The 24,937-nt window shown below is 38.1% G+C and overlaps 1 protein-coding gene across 4 annotated transcripts in view; it reads right to left on the bottom strand.

Annotated features, from left to right (window-relative positions):
• INPP4B (inositol polyphosphate-4-phosphatase type II B) overlaps nt 1-24,937 on the bottom strand; it is a 364,993-nt gene that overhangs the window by 324,032 nt on the left and 16,024 nt on the right. For all 4 annotated transcript variants that reach the window (XM_074588896.1, XM_074588899.1, XM_074588900.1 and 1 more), the window contains exon 2: nt 1,150-1,372. In XM_074588896.1, coding sequence (XP_074444997.1) covers nt 1,150-1,261 — 112 coding nt within the window. In that variant the 5' untranslated portion in view covers nt 1,262-1,372. The remainder of the gene's footprint in view (nt 1-1,149; nt 1,373-24,937) is intronic.

The following is a 24,937-nucleotide window of genomic DNA, read 5'->3' as shown; positions in this document are numbered from 1 at the left end:
AAGTGACCCTTCTCTCAAGGGGTCATAATTTGATTGCTAGGAGCCAGGTGTGACTGGGCAACAGAAACATCCTACATATGCCTAGTTCCTTAAAACACTTTCCCAGAATCTACCACCACCGACCACAGCACAGGCAGCCCATAATACTGGGCTAGATGACTGTTTGGTCTGTCTCCGTCAACCTAAGGTTTTTAGCAACAAATATTAGCACTCAACTTATTGGTAAGGGAAGAAAAATTCAAAATGTCCTCATAAACATCAGATAATGACTGGACAGGGCTTGATATGCTGCCTTCGATGAGAGCACAGGGAGAGAATCCTGTTGAGGAACCCCAAAGCAGCCAGAAATGGACGCTCACTGGCACTCCGCCCAGGAAGTTTGCCACATCCTCTACAGGGAACTCTAGCCGTTTCTCATTATAAAACGTATAAAATATTCTGAAAACATGGCACAAAATTTTCTCAGCCCCTTACTATAATTGAGTCTTTGCTGGTTTGAGGTGGGTTTTTTTCTTAATAAAATATAAGTAAATATAATCACAATGAAGATCAACTGGGACAAATGAAAATAAAACATTTGCTATTGCTGAAATTATTGTATTAGGACTAATTTTACAGCTAAACAGGAGCTACTTCCTAACAGCTACCGAGGGAACAGACATTTATTCAAGCTTACAGGAAATTGAAAGACATTTAAAATATGATCATAAAAGCCTGAAGAAACCTGCAAAGGAGGTGGGAAGCAAGCCATGGAAAAATCTATAGTGATAAAAGAACACAGTTTTGAAGGGTGGGTCCCGAGGAACTAGATATCTAAACTTTAAAACATGGCAACTAGTCACTGGTGACTAGCAATCACTACTAGTAAAAAACCCAAGCTTTCTTTACAGAAAAAAATATTAATAATAATAATGTCAAGGACTGAGTACTGTTTCTCAGGTATATGACAAAGGAAACTTGAAAGCTTGACCAAACTAAAGAGCTGGCTTTAAACTTCTTTATTTAGAAAGGTATTTAGCACCACTCAAGCATCAGTAATGAAGAAAACTGAAAACTCAGAGGTGTGTGCGATTAGTGAAACTGTAAGCTGACAATTGCAGAAAACATGCGCATCAACCATGGGTAGTTTTCAGTGAAAGTCATTTTTACCTATTAATTTTTCATCCCCGACCACTCTGCAAATCTTCAGTTTTCCTTCCTTGTCAAAACAACCCGACGGTCGCCTGGCCAGCAAAGCCAGATCTTTGGCATTGAATTTCATGAGGTTGCCAGGGAAGAGGATGAAGATGAATAAGAGATGGAGGAGGACAATGATGATGCTAGTTAGTTTGTTGAAGCAGAGCAAAATCTAGGCAGCAGATATGAAGGTCAACTGAAATATTAAAAACAAAACAGAAAAGAAAACAAGAGATGCTGCTGTTTATTGTGATTTCCACTCTGTTGTGCCCTCCAAACGCTGTACTTTCTTTCATAGTACAGAGCAGAGCAAGTAATAAGGAAAAACCCCAAGGTTACATAGGTGACACCGTCTCCCCACACACTTTTTAAGAAAAAAAAATAAAATGTAGTTTTGCTTCCCAGTGCTTTTATAACCTCATGCAGAAGATGCAATTTTCTGCAGTAGTTCCACAGTTTATCAATGCTACTAAAAATATATTTTGTCTATTGGCATATAAAGAACTAGAAAGCTCAAGTATGCATTCATGGGGAAGGGGAGGATGATTGCTTTGTAATTCTGTCTCCTTCACAGGAACAATAACTCTAATAAAACACAAAACGTTAACTATAAAAGTTCATCACATACTCAAGTATTCATGTTTTGCTATACTAACATATATTTGTTTGCAAACAAATATTTTTGCCCAAATTGCAGTTAATACTTAGTTAATTGCAGTTAATTTTACACTGCTGCAAGGCTGAGAAAATAAGTCCAGAAAAGTAGTTCTAAATAGATCTTCCTTTTAATGCCCAAAATATTCTATGCTCTTAATATCCAACCCCTTTGTAAAGGCCTTTCTCAAAAGCAAGTTATTGCAATCACCCTTATACAACCAAGCAACAGAAGTTTGTCAGATAGCTTTTAGTATTTCTATACCCTTTAAAAAAAAAAAAAAAAAAAAGCACCCAGTCCTCAGCACGTGGAATTCAGAAGCCGGTTTCTGTCTCGAAATCAGAAGCCTTTGTTCTTCAGAAGACAGCACTCACGTCTTTATCTCACGGAGATCTACAACTCTTAACAACTCCCGATCAAGTTCCTTCCAACTGTGGAGCTGAAGGACAAGTTACATCTTCGGCACTGTATCTTGCTGTGGGCCATTTCATTCCTGCTTTTCCTTTTATATTCACTTTCTTTGCTCAAGTTTATCCCTCAATCAACGACTGCTGCTGTATCCTTTAATTTCCAATCACCAACCACAGCCAATTCCAATGGCACTACAACAGTGAAAGCAGACCAAGCTTAACTATTACTTTGTACATATGAAATATGGCAGAGCCATAAATATGATGCTCAGAAGACAAATCTCCAAGTAATTTTTTCCCCATAGGAAGGTTCTAGAATTCTGTGGAGAACTGCCATAAAGCTAAAAGCTCTTTTAAGTTTCCCTTTCGTTATCAAATACCCTTGTAAGCAAGAAAAAGAATACGTGCAAGCAGTTCCAACACATATCTAAGCAGTAGAAGGTTGCAGCTTCGACTTTTCCATTCATTCCCGCACATACACCTTCTTTCTTTTTTTCCCCCTTTAGCATCAGCAGCCATACTTGTTCTTTTAAGCCCACCTTCATGCCTTTGACTCCATTTCATAATCTTGCTGAAATTATAACCTCTTAACCACAGAACCTGACCTGCAATTCACAACATACAAGGATGCTACTGTGCCCAAAACGAGCTACTGACTCCGACATAGGCTCCATGCAGGTGCAGCTGGCTGCCTAAATTGACTACAACTGTGGAAAGATGAGTCATACAGCACTTACAAAAAGAATATTTATCATACACTGTAATCTAATACTACAAGCATATTCAGCATTGAAGAACAAATCCATCGGGAGGGCAGGGGAAGATGCTGGCTTGGCCACATGATACAGAAAACCCAGCCACGATGACCCTCGCAGAAGGCTTACTAGGGCATACAGGGATGTTGGGACTGGCAACACGTATATTCCTACCAGCCTCTGTATGCCAAGTGGAATTCTTGGTTTTATTTTACAGCCACAGACTGTATTTTTAAACAACACAGCACACAGTGTTTACAACACGCCTATTTGTTGTTAAAAAAAAAAACAAAAACAAAACATAAGCTTGGCAAGGTAAATATTTTTAGTGATCTCCAACTGTGCACTGGGTTTGTTATCAGCTGGTCCAATTTTTGTGATCTCCAACTGTGCACTGTTATTGTTATCAGCTGGTCCTCTCTCAGGCAGATATCTCACACACCTTTCACATAGCTCACTGGTAGCCTTCTTGTTTTAGAGAACACAGTTCTAGAAATTCAACTGCGACCTACTTAGTTATTGGTTTGTGAACTAATCAGTTCCAGTCCATTTTACAAACCCCCTATAAATCCACCCTAAACAGCATCTTCAGCTACATACGGCTACTTTAGATTGCTTCAATCTTTTTGAGTAGCGTGGAGGAAGTCAGACCCTATCAGTATGGTCCCAGACGGAAGAGTCATTGAAAACCATTAATAACAGAATAAAACATATGCTATCAAAGCAATGAAGCTTACTGGCTAAACTCTAATTATGCTTAAATGCAGTAATTACTGTTAATACATGGATATCTGTACTCCACATAGAACTGCAAAACAGAGAAGAGCAGGGGACAAGACAAGTGGTAAAACTGCTATTAAAGAAAGCTTTTGCTTTCCAGCAATGGAAAAAACAGAGTCAGGTAAACAGAACATTCTGGGCTTCTGGAAAGGCTACGAAAAGGAATAAAGAAATTCCAGGAGGAGATGTGCATATTGATTTTGTTATTTTTTTCCCCCCAAGGGAGATGGTGTGTCTCTTGCACTCATCTATCAGTAAAGCAATAAAGGTCTAGAAATCCCTTTTATCACATCTGTGCATCACTTGCTCTGCATATGAGCCATAACATGTAAATCATGTGGGCCAGTAAGAGTGGTACACAGCAGTTAAAACCCTTGAGACCGCATGCTTCGGTACATATAAGCCAGTTCCAGTCTTGAAATGCAAGGCAGCTGGGCCGGCAGAGTTCCACAGTGATAATAATCAAGGTGCCTGTTCCCTGGAAATCTGCCAGAGAAGCTAAACTAATCTAACGATGTCTGAATATTATTCAGACCTAAAGGGCATAAAAGATCATGAGATTCAAACTTGGATTTAACTTAGAAACTCGATGACCATCCAAAGGTGATCACAGCCAGTGTTGACACAACAATAAAATTGAAGGTAAAAAAATAATAATAATAATAATTAAAAAAACAATAGAAATGTCTGTCTACAGCTGCAGTCCTGGGTCTCCTTGAAGGAGCAGAAAGACTTTTTAGCTCAATAATCTACTTCCCTTCTGGCTCCATTTCGGAATAAAGCTGTCAGTCAGGGAAACTACTTAGTCATATAGTGCCTTTAAATGTTTCTCCCAGCTAATCTATTTCCTAGCATGAACTCAGATAGGAAAGATAATATCTCCAGTTATTTAATACTGGTGGTTCAAGAGACAGGCATTATTTAATACTTGTGGTTAGAGAGAGGCATACTGAATCTAAAGTCCCTCTCAACATTTTTCCCCACACCACCACCACAACCATAATTTATAAGGAAACCAGACCAGTCAATTACTTTGTGAGTGGCCAGGAGAGAAAGAGGTGGAGGAGTCTACGTCCTTGGAAGCAATAATTTTAGAACAGAGGACAGTTTTGACAGCTCATGGACCACGAAATTTATGAAGTCTGTTGGATGTCCCCTGTTCCCCCACATTTGCAATTATAGTTTTCATGATCACTTTCTATGGACATGGAACCATCAAAACTATTTGATTCATGTGATGCAGAAAAAGAGCAGATAAATATTGTAACTGTTAAGCACCAAAGTTGCACATTTTTGATTATCACAATGAGAGAAATGTACATTTTTAATCACTTGAAAAAAAGATGTAAACCCATCTCTTACCCTAATACATAAATCTTAGAAGGCAATCAGAACTAGTAGCGCGTTTGAGCAATCTTAAATTACAAGGAAGTTTTATCTTGCAAGACGTGCACAAAATTGACTTGAGCGCATACCACTAGCAGGAAAAAAAGCTATACATTGAAACAATTTGCAACTGATCTCCAACTCTTGCACCCTGCAGGACAGCTACTAAGAGGTATTTTGTTAGTTTCAGATAACCACCAAGCTGTAGGTGTTCAAAGCAGTACGCACAGGAAATCACTGATGCCAATAAGAGAGAGTAACCACCTTCACGACTGCATACAATGCCCTGAAACAACATTTTCAGCGCTATCTTTTAGGTTCCAAGGTTTCTCATGAATCTTAAGTGCAGTTCAACATTAAAGAAATTAGCACATACCACCTTGCAGCTTTCATTAGTATTGCATTTAATTCTAAATATTTTGGTAAAAGTGTTAAAACACAATCTTTGTAATGACGCCATCTCCTAAACCTCTAAAACAAAGTCAATAAAATTGGCTGCCCAATTTCACTAGTTTAGCAATTTCAAAAAGAAACACACTAGAACTCATGTCTGCGAGTCCTCAGAGACCCTGCCAAATACATTCTAAATTTCCCTTCTCTTCCTTTGAAAAGATACAATATTTTTAGTTCACATCATTTTGTATTAAGAACTTCTTTAATCTTTGGAACACACACAGTGCAGGAAACAGCCTTCAAAAGGAAAGCTGCAAATTTAGTCCATGATTTTGTCTTTGAGAATGATATTCTTTTTAAGCAAAGTGTTATTGCTAATTCCACATACTGTCTCTTTATCTCACCCATAAAGTAATTACTAGCCATGAAATATAAATAGGACACATTATGCCCCCTCCCATTAAAATTGTCCATTCTATCACTGATCCCTGCACAGTCAAACAAAACACTGCGTTTTCTATCTTGGACTGAGGAAATAAGAGTGCTATGCAGAGTCAGCAAAAAGAATTAATATATGGCAGGAGTTTCAAATATGCAGATATATTGATATATCTACATGAAAAGTTTGACAATCTAAACTGTATTTAAGTTTTACCTTGAAAATTATTACCAGGTGATCAGGGAAGCAAACAGCCCTGGCTTACACAAATTCAGAGACTGTATTCCAAAGAAGGTTTCAGGGGATCTGCAGATGGGAAACAACACAATGGGATAAAACAGTAGAGGAACATTTGTCTTAGAACAGAATCTTCCTTTTAGTTTGGGGGTGGGTTTTTTTCCCCCACTAAGGTAAGATAGGCAAGATCTATATAACAAACATCACTAAATGCTAGGTTATCTACAGAAGGTATCTAGTTAAAGACGCATATCAGCCAGCTGCACACAGTCAAGCTACCTGATTGTACCCGTGGAAAATTTCAGTTTATTTCTAACTTTTCAATCTCGTCACTACTGTCTCCTGGCTATCTTATTTCCTACTAGCAAGATCAAAGCTAGGCTGATCATATATTGCTTGTAATTTTCACTTGTACTTTGGTAAGCTGCCAGCACTGTTGTAGTTTATTTGAACAGATTATCATCTTAAACTAGTTCAAATGTTGCTTCCTATCATTATCAGCCATTATGGCCTTCCAAAAAAAAATTGGAATAAAAGATGACAGGTCAGCCATATTTAGCAAGTTTATCAGTCATGTCACTTCCTAAGACACCCTCAACTGAGCTTTCCCAGCTTGCATAAAACAACAGTAACCTAGAAAAACAATTTTGAAATTTTTTTTGTGTACAAACAGAAGGTAACAGAAACTTTAAATAGTTATCTCTTTTCTCCCCAATAGTACCAATGTTCAATTGTATTTTATGCTGAAACACACACATACCATACTGTAATAACTTTTATGCGTTTATCCTCCCTAAATTCTCACATCTGTCACCCTTATCTCACAGTGCCCTAAAAAAAATAACTGAGGATCTCCAGCCAACAAGAGTCTCCCTAACCATAGCCAGCCCTTCTTCCAAGGGAGGCATCACCTTGCACTGGCGTAACACAGTACCACATAAACCAACCAACACCCTTGTATCAGTATCACTACTGTCTGCAAGCCTCTTTTAAAGTCTTAAAACTCACAAGACTTTAAAAGCAAAGTATCTATTGAAAAAAGCTGTGAGAGGTGAGCTATTCTATTTGGAGACAGATATTTAGAAATAAAATGCTGACTTGGATTTAAGGTCTTTCCTTCAGATGAAAAAGAAAAAAGAGTAACCTCACAGAACAGCTTTGTCTTCCCTTCAGCTGACAGACTCCCCAGTCAAGCAAATTCATAAATGATTCATGTAGTTTCCCAGAGTTCAGGTGTGACCTTTCAGAAGAAGAGATATTCTTGAATTTTGCTACCCCTAAAAAAGGTAACAGAAATAAACACTTGCTGTGAATAGGTGTAACCTGGCACACCCACTGAACGACATACTTCTAGCTACTGATACTGATCCAACTGAAAAACATCTCTGTGAAAAAGAAGTCGTTTATCAGTTGTGGGAGTTGCCCCATGTGGTTCACGGCTTAACAAACCCTGCCATGCAAGGTAGAGGATTGAACAAGAATGATCCTGCTGCTTTCGCCAGCGACTCAAAGTCTTCAAACTGCACCTTCCGTCAGGCTGTGCTTCAGCAGCCACCATCCTGGCACTGGCGCAGGCTCCTGGGGAAAGGGAGCCCTTCTTCCCCATGGCAGCACTAGGACCGGTGTAGCCACACAGTCAGCTTAAGGAACTTATCTTGAGAAACAACCCCTAATCAAGCTGCTCCCTGATCAGACTGCCAGCCCATCACAGAGGACAAAAACGTGCACCCGTAGGTAATCTTTCTGCAGATGACCACAGATGCGTCAGCTTAGTATGATGATATAACTGCGGCCTTAGGACAAAATTCACGTGTAAAGGACTTTAAATGTAGTCCTTACGCAACAAGATTCCTGGCAAATCCAAATTAATCCAGGAGCTTTTCTCAAATCTCCAACTATACTTTCAAGCAAAACTGTCTTAAATTCCTCTTTCTCCCACGTCTGCTCAGGTGACTGCCTGCCCAGACACTGCTGCAGAGCCAACTGCACGGGCTGTAACTTTCTCTTGGGCCTGCACGAAAGCTAGATTATGGAAGTTATCCATCTTAAAACCAACGCTTAAAAACAAATACCAGAAGATTAAGTCAGTCTTCCAAAACCCTATTGAAAACTGACGACATCAATTGATGTTTCAAAGCCATCAGCTACGCAAAAATGACTGTTAATATGAATTCAGCCACTATTGTGAGACTGTGGTTTCAGAGCAGGTGGCCTCCAGCTAAATATTAGCATTTCAGTTACTACCTAGTTACAAGTTTATTTACACAGCAGATTCCTTTCAGGAATGGACACATAAACCTTTTGTAACCTGCCATTTCAAACAAAACGAAGAGGCAAAGCAAACCTGAGTATAGCATAGCTTATTTCACCAGGAGCTCCTATACATGTGACAGTAGGTAAACCAGCCTGGAGGAGGTAGTGAGCTGGGACCACTGATCCCCTAAAGAAAGGGATGAGAGGAGGACACAGTAACCGGCTTCAAAAACATGTTGCACTGTATTAAAAGTGGCAACATGCTCCATTCTGCAAGATACTGTATTTGAGTAGCAATAACTGCAACTGTTGCCTCTAAAAGACTTATTTCCTCTCTTTTCCAATATCTATAAAGATGCAAAAGGTAGAGGTAAACTTAAAATACAGCACTGCTATAACATCAATTTTACTGGTCATTTTTACTATAACAGACAAATTACTGTACTAATACTGCAGCTTGTACTCTGTAAAATACAGGGGGGTTTGATTACTATTTTTTTTTTAAATCTTAAAAAGTTTGCAATCGCGAAACAATTTTGAATTTCTTAGCCTTTTTTGCTTTGCCTCATATCCTAGAGCCAAACAACTTCGACAGTCCTGGCATCTAAACTGACAGCAAGAAAAAAAATAAAGAAAAAAAGATTACTACATTGCTGAGAACACATTGCTGAGAAAATATAGCAATGAGAGTTTCTCTCTGCTTCTCCTCAACCCCAAAATTTATGGTATCTGAGGTTTATCTAAGCTATAAATATTAAAAAGATTTTAACTGAGGGTTTGAGAGATTTGGGTGGGGTTCATTTGAGCTCTAAAAAGATTTTAGCTACAAGACAGCTGAGTCAAGTCACCCACAAAGTAAAATACAACATAATGCCATATTTTAAGATTAGAGATATAAAGTGCTTGGAACAAAACCCCTTGGCTGAGTTTCAGACAGCTCTGGAGTTCACCATCATCTTTCTTTTGGTATTAACAGGAAGGAACCCCTCTTACTTTTTATAATAGTATCAATTCTGCTTTGGCTGTCTTTTACCAACACAGTCTTCAAGAAAATAACAGAAGTGTTTTTCCTTACAGAAACTTCAACGCACCTGTGAAGACCCACCAGAGGCTTTGATTTTACTATTCCAGAGTTAAGGAGAGACCATGAGCTCTCCTGCTCCTGCACTTTCTAAGGGAAACAGATTACTGGGTTTCCCTCAATTACCTCTAAACTGACAGAAGGAAAGCATTGAAAAGTAATATTTGATAACGATAACTAATTTGAATAATTGAAAGTCAACAAAAATACCAGAAAAAAAGATAAATCTTCATATGAAGTACATTCCCTACTTAAATACACTGCTCCTGAAAGTTCACAAATATCTGGTTACCTGCGTTTCTAATTAAAAAACTAGTATCACTGTTGAGAACATAGTTGCTGAACAAATAAATCTAAGAAATGGTGACTTAGTGTTGTTATGTTAAGGAAGAGCAAGAAATCATTTTAACTGTGTCTCAATGATTTAATTTTTATATGCAATGGAAGTCTCAGTTCAGCAGAAACTATTATGTCATCTGGAGGCAAAGCAAAATTACAGAGGGAAGAAATGCAACAAAACTCATGGAACATGAAAACCACTAAAGATGTTACTGCTTTATGCTGATCTGGCAGCTACAGCAATTACAAGCCGTTAATTGACCTTTTGCCCGAAGATCAACAAAATATCCTCAATTAGCAGATTGGAATATAGTTTATATATTTTAAAGAATCAATAAGACATATCAAGATGACTTACAAGCTTCAAAATTATTTTTTTTAAACCAAGCTGCTGCTGAAATCTCCCTGAATTCATCCAAAGTGACAAAAGATTAGAAGAAAGTAAGAGGAGATAATTTAGAACGACAACTTGAATCCAAGGCCAAAGAACGATACAGAAGGCAATCAAGCTCTCCCCATTCAATTAAGATTAGGACTGCTCAACCTGCATATTTGCAAGTACAAAAGCTCTCTTCCTTGGCTTATTCCATGGTGACCTATGTGACTGCTGATTTTGTGGCTGCAGAATTCCTCACTATTACAACCTTCAAGCAACACAGACACCATGTGTGGGAAGTCAAAACCTACTAACACCTTCCCATGCAGACAGGTAATTCAGGAATTGTAACACTTCACTCAAACTTAAATTTCCTATTTTTGAATAAACATCATTACACTACCTGTTTTCGCTAATATGCAACTTTTCACTAGCTGGGAACATCAAGGAAATAAAAAAATACTGGAAAATAAATGAAATCTTAAAGTTAGTAATTGGGCAATAGAGTTATATATTTAACTGGATTTCTGCATACAGTTATCTACTCTGTAATATATGACACCCTATTCTGTTCAGCTATAAGTGGTCACGGGCAAATGTTCTGCAAATATTTTTTTAAACCATCTTAGTCCAAGAAGCTAGAACTGACAAATAGCCCAGCTACATAAAACCCACCAAAAATACACGTTTTTCAGATTAAACACCTCATGCAAAGATAAAAAGTTCACAGCAATAACTTAAAGAAAAAGAAGGCTGCCACAGTTATACACAAAATACAAAATTAAAGAATTGGTTTCATAAGATATTCATGCTCCTTATGTACAGAATTATTCGGGTAAAGAGTCCGTGATATCAGTGGTATGATACAATTACTACAAAACAGGTATGTCTGAATTAAAGAATGGCTTTGTAGTAAACAGGAAGCATAACTATGATTTTCACTAGAGGCAGTCCAGTGCTGAATGTTTCTGTGATGAAAACCGAAGGTGCACAGTAGTACAAGCCAAGCCCCTTGACACAGAAACCGAGCTTGCCTCAGGACGTGAATGGTTGGTAACAGGCTCTTTTCCATCCCTAGTAAAATTGTACTCGATTTCCCGGCCTGGAAAAGCTGCTCAACATCTAACTGAAGGATTGTCACTTACATTTTAATCAGACCTACATACTTTGAAGGATTCATAGCTTCTAAAAGACTCTCCGGGCAAGAATAAACAGGGAAACCAGCCTGAAACAGAGAAACAGAACTTAGAAGGGGACCAACAAACCCAAAGTACAAAAAATTTGACTCTAAAAAGGCAAAAAAAAAAAATAAAAAAAAAAGAATATCCCCCAGAGCTTCAGCTTGCAAAGCTTTGAAGAGGTGATTACAAACAGGCTATTCCTTGGTCACACTTGCATTGTTTGCTTTCCTGTCATCCCGTCAGAGGCAAAGGAGAACACCTACAGCCTGGCCAGAGCTTTGAGTAAGCTCCTCTCAGTCTGGGTAATAGTAAGCTTCCGAGACCTGTTTGCAGCAGGCAGCAATGCAGCAGCCAGGTCTCACAGCCTCGGAGAAGGGTTTCACACAATAAGAACAGTCTGAGGAAGATGCCTTCCAAGTAAAAATGGGGAAAACATTATTTTATTTATTAATAAAAATTATTTTATTCCAAAAAATTGACTAAACTCCATCCCAGTCAGGACTGGAGCAGTTATCAGTGCTTACTAGTGACATACAGCCAGATATTGGAGAAGAATATACTCATGGAGTGACTATATAACAGTGCAATTAATTCAGCACAAAAATAAATTTGAATAATACCATAATGAACTATCTTCCTCCTCCTCACTGCATCATTACAAGACAATTTTATTGCATCACTGCAGACTTGCAGTTATTTTGATCTTAACTACATTTGCATACATTAGCAGGATGTGAACCTCTTAGGATTTAAATCTTTCAGAATGAAGGCTTTCTTTTGTATTAAATAAGCAGGAATATTAGGTAACTTATGAAAGAAAAATGTTTCTCAAGAAAGTGAGGCTAAAGCATTTTCTAAGAAATGCAGTTTGAGAACATGCTTCAAGACTGCAGACTTCATAGAAAAAGCCACCAAAGAATAACAGCTGGACTGGGACACCACAACAAAGAGGAATGTTTGGTGACAGAGAAAGAAAGAACCAAATATGCCAATGCGCTTTAAAGGTGACAAGCAGGAGAAGTATCAAAGTTAATGATCAGAGCTGAAATAGTGACCCGGTCTGGCCGGGAAAGAGAAATTAGAGTTGGTGGGAACAAGAAGGAGAGAACGTATGTCAAAGACCATGGAGAGAGAGCAGTTTGTGGGAGCCGCTGGCAGACCTAGAAGGGTAACAGAGAGGTAAGAAGGCAGCACACCCAAACTTCAGGGTCCAGGCCAAAAGAGACAGTTTTATGATCCACCCACATCTTCTTCCAACTCTAAAGAAACCCAGGTGAGGTGGCTGCTCGGTGGATCAACTGCTCTGCTGCAGCTGTTGGAGGGGAATACTGTCTGCAATTGATGCACAACAGCCTTAAAACTGTTATTTCAATTAGAACATCAGTTGCTTACAGGGTTTTCTCCTCGCCCCCCGGTCTTGAATTTTCAGACATTAGACTAAACTATTTTGTTCACCTTGCTTGAAGGCAGAAGAGCAACTTGTGCAGGGATTTAGACAAAGAAGTTTAAGGAAACTTACATTCTGCTTGTAAATAGCTGTTGCCTTTGCCTAAGAACAACTTAAAATTTGCAGATTGCAAGCATGTACGCACACAAATAGTATTTTACAAAAGTGTTCCATTCAATTTACCCAGCATAGGTTGTTGTGGTTCCCTCCACCACACCATTTCACTGTGGTGTATCAGTACCTTACAAGCGAGACAAAAAAACATACCCCATAAAGGACTTGTAAACTGACTCCTTCCTTAATTTCCTCAAGGCAGTCAGGCAATTAGGAGTACGTTAGTTGGAGGATATGCACAGTGCCACGTTTCTGTGGTTGTTTCTCAGACTTAATTGTCTCCTTCCCTTGCCAGCACACAGATTTTTAAAATCAGTAAATACAAAAAAAGGAAGACTGAAATTTTGCGTTTTGATTTGGAATGCCACAAAGACGGCACTTTCTTTGTACCTTCTAGGTAAATATGACCAAAACTTTAATTTCTGCCCAACATTTCTCTTTGGGTTTAAAATATTATTTCCACCACCACCACCCAAGGAGTAATGCAGAGCCACAAGACTTCTTTATTAAGCCATTTACTGTTTATTTGCTTCCTCAAAAAACACTTTGCTAAGCTTAATTAGTCTATGGATACGTCAACTGATTTCTCCTGCTCTACCAGAATAGGAAGATTCAACCTCTATTTTACTCTAGCAGAATAGTATAACATTAACTTAAAATCATGATGTAGAGCGATGCATAGGCAACTCCCTTGCCATTAGCACAAGCATCAAGACCAGTCACATCAGGCTCTTTGTGCAGGTGGACAGAAGAGGTGTGAAGTCTGGAGGGGCAGCAGGTAAAGGAGGGGTATTATTGTTGCCCCTTTTTATTTTTTTGTGCTGCTGCTTTTGAAATGTGTGAGAATTAAAGACTCTTCCTACGATTACCTTTCAAGCACAAAAAATTACTGAGGGTCAGAAACCTGTCAGTTATAACATCATCTGTTTTAAAGGTCTGAAGTCCTATAAAACATTTATCCTGACATGGAAATGAAAGGTTCGGGGGCAAGTCTTTATGTAAGTGTTGTAATGCGTTTCAACTTAATTGGATTTAATCCTCAAAAGAAATTGTAGTAAAAAAGTTACTCCTTGTAATGCTTGTAAAGATAATCCAAAGAGACAAATTGACTATAACCAGTTACTTAGGGTTTCTACCAGACACCAGTCAGTCAATGGAACCCAGAGAGCACACGCTGGGGACACAGGATTAGTCCAACCACGCTAGAAAGAGACCTCTGGGTTATCAAAGCTACTAATAAGAGAGCAACATCAGGCTCTAATCCTTTTCACAACATATATTATTGGGCTCAAACCTAAAAGCAGCTAGCTAGCTTTGTCTCGATATCCCCAAAGGAATATTGTTCCAGCACATGACTGGTTTAATGGCAAGAACCTTCTGTAATTTCCAGACTAAATGTCTTAATGTCAAAATTATCCACATTATTACGTCAACACTGACCTTTACCTTACATTTATGTTCTCTACTTTCCCTTCCTGGAAGTGTCAAAGCAAGCCAAGTTTTGGGTTTGTTGTTTTAATTCTTCCCCTGCAGGGAATGCCTTCCAGTCCTCACAACCCTTCCCTAAACCCACCTCAGGAAAACATACAGGACCAAAAACATATAAATACTCAGGAGACACAAAGTCCAAGTTAAAACTACAGTGCTCAAAACCAGCCCCAGCTGTTCTTGGCCCCATGATTTAATTTCAAATTTAAAAAAGTGTTAGACCTCCCATCCAAAGCATCTTGGCCTTACCTACCATTATCAGAAAGAGTTGCTCTCCAGCTGATATGCATGAAGGTAATCTCTCACAATACATCAAGTAATTTTAACCTTTACACCATTACAATTACCCATTTCCAGATCCAGCGCTGCATCTACTTCAGAAATCTACCAACACCCCAGCAGAGTCTCTTACCACCTTTCACTAAACTGACATCAATCTAAGCAGCTTCTGTTTCACTTACATTGCCTCTAAATTATTAGAGCAAAGCATCATGTATTATAGTGCTATTCGATAACCTCTATTTCTAGCTTTCCTAAAGAAGTTGTATCCTTCAATATTCATGTTCTGTCATGACTGCTATGCTACTATCTTATGGCTGTGGTATCCAGTTCAGTATTCTGCAATTCAAATTATTCTATTTTACACCCCAGGCTCCAGGTATGTGCACAGAAGTGTTTCAGCTTTGTTTTCACTTCAGCTAATACAACCTTAACTGCATTCAAAGCTGGCATAGTCACAACCACTGGTTACATTACCTGACTACTATCCTCAGAAATATTTATTGCACTTAACTTTTATTCTAATAATTGCCCACTCTTCTGTACAGTTACATCACTGCTGCTGTACTGTCCTGAGTTTCCTACCTCTTTTCACGTATACTTTAAAAAAAAGAAAAGTTATATGCATGCAAATCTAGCACATTTCTTAGTTTTAAATTCTTCTTCAGCAATGGCACAAATTCTCAATGCCAGCAAACTGTTTCTCCAGGGATTACAGTTTGAGTTCATCTTTTAAAAGACTTCTCTTCTAGTAGATGCATTTTATGTGCTCAAAATTCCCAAAGCCTTTGTGCAGGACCAGGTCTCAAGTAATCCACGACTTTGTTATCCTGCTACATCTCTTTCTTTCACGGCCTGGGAGAATTCTGTTCAGTGCCAAGTGAGCCTCCACACGTCCATGCAGCTTCTCCAGTCCACTGGACTGTTCCAAAAGAAACCTTCAATATTTCTACTGTCTGCAGAGTCACAACATACATCTGACATTACCCTTCATTAGCCAGATCTCTCTTCAGCCTTGTTTTATAGAGCCACAAGCTTCCACTGGTATACTGAATAGACACGTCATAATGAAGTGGATTTACCATTTTGTCCAGCACATCTGCATTTGTATGTATCCCCATCTCTCCATTCCTCCAGTACGTGACTTCCAGCCTGTATGCTTTTTTTCTACTCATGACAGAGCACCACATTAAACAAAACAGTTAGCAAGCTTATAAAAGAGACACATTGCAACTTAACGGTTCTTTCATCTTCACCGCGTCCCCCCCAGAAGTAAAACAAGTTATTACCTTCACTGCCATCGGTTACCTGAAGCTTCTAGTGGCTCATTTTCTAACCATTAATAAGGAGAGGAAAAAAAAAAGAAAACCAAACTCTCACAGGAAAATACAGGGCAGGCTTATTTCTAAATATTCTCTCTTTTTAAAAGTTACTAAACATATTCCTCTGGATAGCAAAAAATCCAAGTATCCTAAAAGAAACCGAAGTTAGAAAACATTCAGACTGGAAATGGGCTTTCACCACTGAAAAGTATGAGACACTTCAGTTCTATATTCACAGCAAAGCAACACAGTCTTAACTTAAAGAGTTGCAATGGTACTACCATAGTAAGAAAGCTCTGAATCTCAAATGGTGGCTTGTCACTTTTCTTCTATAACAATGAAGAAAATCGTGACAGTGCATGAAAGCAGCAGCCACAAATCTGTACACTTCCACACTCCCCACACGTAAAACAAAGTCAGAATAAGAAACAGTAGACAGCACTACCTCTGTCACTAGGAGGTATTGATAGAAAAAACAAGCTCTACTTACTAAAAGAGAATGCGAAATGAAAAACTGTGCAGAATATAAGCAGCAAAGACAAAAAGTTGCAGTTTCTCATGGCATAGAACAGAAAAATTTAATGTAACAACTCTGTTCTGGATCCTTAAGACAGATTTCTAACCAGTCCATGTAACACTCTAAATCCTTCGAAATGATACTATTTACTAGATGCTTTACATAAAGTCCAGAAAGTTATGATGGAACACTAATTTTATTGGGCCTATTTATGAATTGATAGTACTTTCTTCTATGAAGAGAACAGCAAATCAGAACAGCATGTATTTTCTGAAGATATTTGGTCTTCATGTTTTCATTAGGAAGAACAAATGTTATTCACACATACTTAAAGTAAATACAAATATTTTTCCTCATTTTACATGCCACTCAATCTCAGTAACATAGTTTGTAATAATAATATATGACTTTTAAAGAAAAGCAGCATATGACTTTTAAAGAAAGACAGCATCTCTCCTTGGAATCTTTTCCCTTAAACTCCTTACTGTATCTTCTTTCTACCACTATGTTTTGTTTAAAAAAAATAGTGGAGGGCAGCTGCATGTAACCGTAACAGTACATGTTTGGTTTTACCAGCACTTGGCTTTACATACAGAGAAGATGCAAACAGGAACACTACCAAAACACTACATGGATTCAATACCAAATGTATTTTGGTACTGAATCCAAACTTTATGGACAATGAATTACTTTAGTGTTCCCCCAGCTTAAGCCCCATATTCTTGCTGGAAAACTAAATATATGCAGATACCTTTATCAAAAAGCTTTGAGTCAAATTATGTAAAATACTGAGCCTGTTCTCTGGATACAGACTGTATCACAGAAACCTAAAACCCTAAAACCAGAGTTACAATTGCATCTTTTGATGTACTAGAAGTGACAACATTCATTATCTCCACTTACTTCATAGCATCTAAGAGCTATCTATCTATTCACAGGACAGAATCTCACCCATTTTACAGAAGGAAAAAGAAAAGCCTGTCATCTTTAATAAATTTGAAATGCAACTCAGTCACCACTTCACTCATCAGCAATACAGAAACGCAGTAACTGCTACAAACACAAGAGGGAACACAGCTTCTACCACAGCTGCTGAAAGGGCACAACCGAAATTCTCCCAGGGTGTTTCATGGCCACCAACTCACTCCTTCAAGAAAGCCTGGCCGTACTGCAAGCAGTAACATAACCCTATGACTTGTCTACTCAACCTCACTTTTCTAGCAGTTATTTAATTTCAGGCACAGTGTAAGACACAGGTGCTTCACCCTGACAAAGTCTGAATAACTTGCCTATAATATATAATCAGACAAGTCTAGTTAAACAAGAAGAGCTGCTTTGATGCACACTAGACTTTTCTTAAAGGTAAAATAATAATTCTACTGTAAGTTATTTACATTTGGTTTCTAAATTATTTTTCAGCAAGTGACAGAGCTTGGTTAGACACACCACTTCTCCTTGAACACACACACACACATATAAATAAAATACACTTACCTAACTTCTTACTAGCAACCTTGCTTCTTGTCATTTTTAAACATCTTCGTATTTTAAATGCAGTCTGATAACCCAGATACTGGCTGCATTTATAAGCACACAGGTCAGCAAGCTTCTGGTCTGTCTTCGACTATCTGTATTATTAATTCCTTTTTTTTTTTTTTTTAATATTTAATTAACCCTTTTTTTCCCCTAATCTGGTTGCAACTTTGTGCTTACTTTGAAGACAAACTTGGCAACTTGTATTTCACAAAAATTATAAGAGATGGAAGTTCCGCCCAGACATTATGCTCAGACTACTACCAGTTCTCTATCCAGAACTGTTACATACTCAGATCTAGTTCACTGACGCAGGTACCAGACAGTCAAATGATAGGCAGGAAAGAAGCTGCATGCATGAATTGATGGGGTTAAAGGAAAAATGATTTACTGAAAACCTAAAGTAGGATTGATCATAGAAAGGATTAGTGGGATGTATAAACACATCTGATATCTAAATTAATCCATCTGGGATTAAGAGACCAACTCACTGACAGGACTTCTGGGTAGTATTAGATGAATGACTGAAAAATCATTCTGGATTTAGCCTGGCATTAGATGGCAGGTAACCCTCAGTATGCCTAACTGCATCTGTATTTTTTCAGACACAACAGGAACCAACTTGTACTGGCCTACAACTTGCTTATTATGAATCTTATAAATTTCAGACAACACTGAACAACCTATGCGACTGCAAATGGCCCTTGTGACAAAGGGAGAAAGTCTGGAGTCTAGATGTATATCCTTAAATGGAAACTAATGAGGATTACTGGTAAAACCTTTAGACTTCCTAATCACTTTAGCAGGTTTTGCATGTATTACAGCAATTTGTACTGCAGCCTATAGAGAATGGTATATCCTCAGAGGACAGTAAATACTAAGGCACCAAGTTCTGCTATTGAAGAAAAGAAGAAAAAGACAAGCTAGTCCCAAAATAAAAGGATAGATAAGGAAAGATATTAATTCAGTGCTCTCATAGGGACACAAAACCAAAGAGCTACTAGGAAAAATAAAAGAATGGAGATAATGGAGGGGTTATTTACAAGTAGACAAAGTACAAATCCATACTTTAACTTATGAGCCTCATCAGTAAGTAAGGTATAGATAACTCAAGATTTCCTTCACTGTAGAGCTCTGTAGATGCAAACAGGACAAAAACTTGCACATTGCAGGATTTATTTTTGTTTTCTGTGGAGTAAGGGGGAAAAAAAAAAAGGCACAGGGGAAACACAAGCCCTGTGTGACAAGAAACATCTAACAAATAAATCTAACATGATGCTGCAATGGACACCTACAGTTATTTTCACAGGACTTGTATAGATGAAGAATTAACGTTAATACTATTAACAGTCTTTTTAGAGCTAGCTTCAACAAAACCAGCAGATTTTTCATGCAATAGAAGACCCCACTGATGTAGACAGCACATATTTGCCATAGTTCTCTTTAGGCTGCTACACAATATAAAACCTATATTCCACTGATGATTGCTCCATAAGGGCAGACAGCTTTTAGATACCTCTCAAAGCTTCCTCTTTATGAGCCAGGACCAGCCAGAGCATAGAAACAAAAAGAAAAATACTGTGACTCAATACATAATAGTCAATAATTACTTTTAAAGGGAAAAAAAATTACACCCAACTACCTTATCTGAACTTAGTGCGTCAAGACACTGATGTTGATTGCTTCTGCTTTTTCCCCTCTTCCCTGAGATTTTTATTTTCTACAAAGCTTACGCTCTCCCTCTCAAATAGGCTTTGTTGAATACAGCAGTAACAGTGTTAAATTGTAGTACTCCTAGTTGCCTCTCCTCCCTGCTCACAGAAGGCACCATCCCCACAGCAAACAGGACAGAAATAAAGATATGCTGACCCTCAACAACTGTTATTCAACACAAATGAGCACTGGTATCAACACAAACTAGAACACCTGGCTGAGATCAGTAACAGCTGAAGAGACAGAACTCCATTTGTTTCTGCTGGCCAGCACTAATGACACAATAAACCCGTAAGGACAGTAGCTTCCCCAGCCACTTCAGCAAGACACAGCAGAGCTCCTCCTCTGCTTTCCACTCTTATTTCACATTCCCCTGTACTAAACCAAGGGGCAGGGATCTCAGGATCTTGGGTAATAGGACTTGGGTATAATGCATGAATGTTCCTTTTAAGCATGGATGAATCATAATCCCTGCAGGTTATGGTTTTCCATACTTGCAAAACCGCTCCTGATGGGATTAATTCTTGTAATAGCATAGCTGATCACTGCCATTAAGCAAATAAAAAAACAAAACACATAAGAAAGCAGATAAATGTATGCAAATAAACAATTTCCTAAGACCTGAAGGGACTCAGTGCCATGTTGAGAGGATGGCACAGTTTTATTTCTTAGCCTAAAATTTAAGCAAAGCATTCAGAAACAAACAAATCTCTCTGCCCACCTGGAGTACTGATTATCTAAGTCCAGCTGCCTCAGTATCTAGGTTGTTTTCCCCTGCCAATCTTCTCCAGACACATTTCCTTTATGGGAGCACCTAATCTGACCCACTGAGTCTGATTACAGACTAGATGTGGCTAACGACGTGACTAACTATAGACTGGTGTCATCCTGTTGGCAGTAAACTAAATCATTACTCAGCAGAGGTCTTTACAAGGTGGCTCTATATTCCTCAAAACCTTAGTAGATAAAACAGGCCCTGGAAATCACAGACAGACAATAGCGCTGCGATCCTGCAAATGCTTTGCCTTTCAACGACTGATCAGTCAATGTACAACTTCTACCCACTGTACAAGACTGTACAACTTCTATCCACTTTTGCTTCTCTTACACCATAGTTCTCCACCGTACATGTTTTGGTTAACTAGGAAAAGAAAGAAAACCACCTAAATCCTACTTCACTTTTTGCATTCAATCAGCCAACGCATGGTATATTTGTGGAGCAAATATTTCAGACATATTAGAAAGGTCAATGATATACTTAACGAATTGTGAAACAGTTCTGTTTACTCACAGGACTTTCATTTCAAAGGGACAAAATTCTGGTCCTACACATTGAGCCTTGGAAGAATCACAGAGTTCTTGGACAGAGATTATAGGCCTGACAGCTTGATTTATTCATTTTCTTAAAGAGTTGCAAAGGCATTAGATGTGTCTGAATGCTCGTGCCTTCCAGAGGAAAAGTAAAAGTAATTTTCCATTTCCAGGATGAAAATGGCACTATAAGTAGTATGTTCTCCCACTTTGATGAAGAAATTCATTTCCGTACAGACTGCCCTGACTGGAAGGATAAAAAGAATGGAATAGCTAACTAACAAACACTTCTGGTCAGGAGACATGCACAATCAGCAATTTATTTTTCTGCTCCTTACATTCCACTGCTGCTACCAACACAAATCAAGCTAAACTGAATGGATAATGAAGGAAAAAGCAACAACTGATCAACTTGCTGAAATTTTCTTCAGAAAAAAAAACTTATATCTAAGTATTATTGATACAGAACACAAAAAAACACCATGAAGAATCGGTCAAATTTTATTAAAAGGTTCCATCTAAAGAAAAAGTGGAAGGTTAATTTTGAGAACATTTCCTAGTTAAATTCACATTCTCAGTAGAATATTCATGCTACAGTTTCACTTACAGAGGTGAGCTACAGTTTCACTTACATTTGAAAAAACAATTAAAACTAAAATTGTGAGTTAAGTATTCCTCTTAAAAGAGTGTTCTTAAAATCTGGGGAGCATATTGAATTGTGTATTATGTATTCTCAGCAGTAAGGAGATCAAAAATACAGGCACACAATTCAAGCAGTCTAAGAGCTTTAATGGACTCATCCCTGTGACAAGATAGAAAGGGCTTCTGGGCACCTACAGCTCAAAAGAAAAGGTGAAAAGCTGATAGTTTCATAGTGGCACAGCATGGTCTGACACTGGGATGAACAAATGCACGACAGCTGGTGTTAAGAGTCTAAGTAACTAAGACTTGCCTTTCATTAATGGCATTAATTATGGCATCCTGGGCAAAATCTACATAACTCCAAGATACGTATCTAGAATTTCCCATGCAGTTTCAAATACTGTTCTTCCCTTTGTCCTTAATGGTGGCTATGTAGTTCTGTTAAATGGCTGCTGCATTTCATCCCAACCTAATAAAGATAAATAAACAAATAAAAATCCAGCAACAGAAAAACTGTCACCTACTAGTATATAGCCCAAGTATCTGGTTGCACGGTATTTGGAACCATTTCGAAGAGAAGGGGAAAGGAGGGGAGCAGTATCTAAATTAAATATTTCACTTCTCTTTTCTGGGCTAATCCTTAAAAGAAGCCATAATGTGGCTGGCAGTAAACTAAACCCTCATCTCCTCCGCAACAAAATGGTCCTACATCCCTCTTCACGCTAGGGAGAGAGGTGCTGGAAGCCAATCTCAGCATGAGAGGAGCAATTTACCCAAAGCACCTTATGCTTGGACTAATCTGAACAGCACAGAGACTGAGGCATCAGCTCAAAAGGACATAAATTAGAGCAATCCCAATTGACCCTGAAGAGAGAAACGTAACAGTTTAATCTTCCACTGTCCCAAAATCCAGTACTGTACTTCAGATCTTGCACTCTGGAGATGATGATCAGTGCTGGGACATCTATTTAGCTAACAGAAAAAGAGCCCTGAAGACAAAACGTATCTCAGGTTTCTCAGTAACCCTCTGCTGCCGACAGCAGTGCTAGACTGACTTGTCACAGTAGACAGCTGTGTCACCAGCTGCCATACATCAGAGGTGGCGGACACAGTTCTAGGACATTTCATACATCTTAAGATATACCAGCAGCATTTATGCTGTCTATTTACTCTGAAACAGAGCATTTAAAATAAAAAAAATTCAGCAAGGATAGCTTACCTCCTAATACCTACTTTGCAGTTACCGTGTTTTTACTACAAGTCTTTGCCATTCCTGGCCAGAGCTGAGGTTGTCTCCTCTAGGTCTGATGCTGTCTGGCAGTCAGTTTGCTGGTTTTCTTACATGGCAGCCATCACTCAAGATGATTTTACTGAGTGCTTTGTTCATTTATTTTGTTTGCATTTATAAGTCTTCAGGTTAAGTGAAAGGCTAAGTACAGATTCAAGCACGCAGTCCATATCTATTTAAATATATGTCAAATTTTTGAAATGCTATCATACCAAAATGCTTCCATCAAATCCTTTATCCATAGGAAAGGAAATAAAAGGAGGCCTAGCCTGAGGTCAAATTTTACAGTCATTAAATGAGCATAGCTCCCACTGACAGCTGCATTCTCTCCCATTTTATTTCATTTCCACGGATGCTGATAAAACAACAGATTTGACTGGTAATTTGCATATTAAAACTAAAGGAAGAAAAACACTGTAAAAAGTGGTTAAAAAAAATACAACAGTTAATTTTTGATCCATAGATCATTGGCCCAGGAAAGTATAATTTGCCTTTTTTTATGTCATCAGGGGACTCAATCCCATGATACCAGTTCTGCCCCCTTCCCTTGTTGGGTCTGCTAAATTATGCTTCAAGGAGTGAAGACTACCAGTTCACCAGCAGCCGCCGGCAGATACATACAGATTCCAAATCAGCACTGCACCTGATATAAACTTAACCTTTTTTTTTTTTTTAAACTAAATTATGTATTCCAGTTACAGCATTCAGGAAAATTTGTTGGGTGACAAGTCATCCAGGACAATAAATACACTGCTGTCCTGTATCAAGTGATTACACAATACTCCTATCACTCTCTTATATCATATGGTGGAACTCAATACTACCTGTAAAGGCTTTGCATGCTCTTCTGTGTCACTTCTTACAAGTGACAAAACAAGAGAAACTATTACAAATAAGATCTTGTTATCACCTTCTCATGGCACTGGGTTACTGGACCCAGACTAGGTAGATCCCGTACAGTCCACTTAGAGTAGGGGAAAACACAGCAACCAACCTTCATTTAAGAAGATACTGACTTTAGCAACAAAAAAACAAGTGTAAGCTAGTGACTACCAGTAGATTATCTTTTATTTCATGCCTGTCTACAATGCTTTTCTAAGTCTTCTGATATTCTGATGATCAAATTTTCATCTGTTCATAGAATAAAGCTTTCTCTCCATCTAACAAATTATATACCACTAAACATTACTGCTACCCAAGTGCCTTGTAACCAGTCAAACTCTCCCAGTAGGATAAGAAATCAGTCTTAATTTTAGAGATTAAGATTGCATAATTAAAATTATTTATTCCTGCATTGGATCAAAAAATTACAATTACTCCCCACTCTCTGCAAATGGAAAAGGGTAACTGGATTGTAATATTTTTTTTAATTAGCATTTTGATTACAGTTTGCACAAGTTATTTTGATAGTCATGATGCAATTTCTTGTAGACTATCCAAAATAAATTGCATTTTATTGATAAACTATATTAAAATTTTAAAATGTTTTATTTTATATTTGAATGTCATTTCTACACAGGCATAGGAATATAATTTGAAAACAAAGGACTGCTTTTGACATGCAATTGAGAGAGGTTTTTGTTTGGGCTTTTCTTTTTAAAAGGAAGAGAAAAAAAAAAAACAGAGAACAGTTATCTGTCATGCCCTGAAGTAAGCTACACTTAAGTTTTATAAAGAAAAACAAAGGCAGAAACTAGGAGAAATACAGAAATGTCATTTTTCCCCTTGTTCTCCCAGCATTTCTGTCATTTCTCATTTTTCTGGTCTAAGAGTTTTTCAAACTGCCCAAAGGTTTGTGCAATCAACTTATTTGCAGCTGCTC

The sequence above is a fragment of the Larus michahellis genome, chromosome 5 (assembly GCF_964199755.1).
Source record: "Larus michahellis chromosome 5, bLarMic1.1, whole genome shotgun sequence".
NCBI lineage: Eukaryota > Metazoa > Chordata > Aves > Charadriiformes > Laridae > Larus > Larus michahellis.
This window is presented reverse-complemented; position numbering and strand designations above follow the sequence as displayed.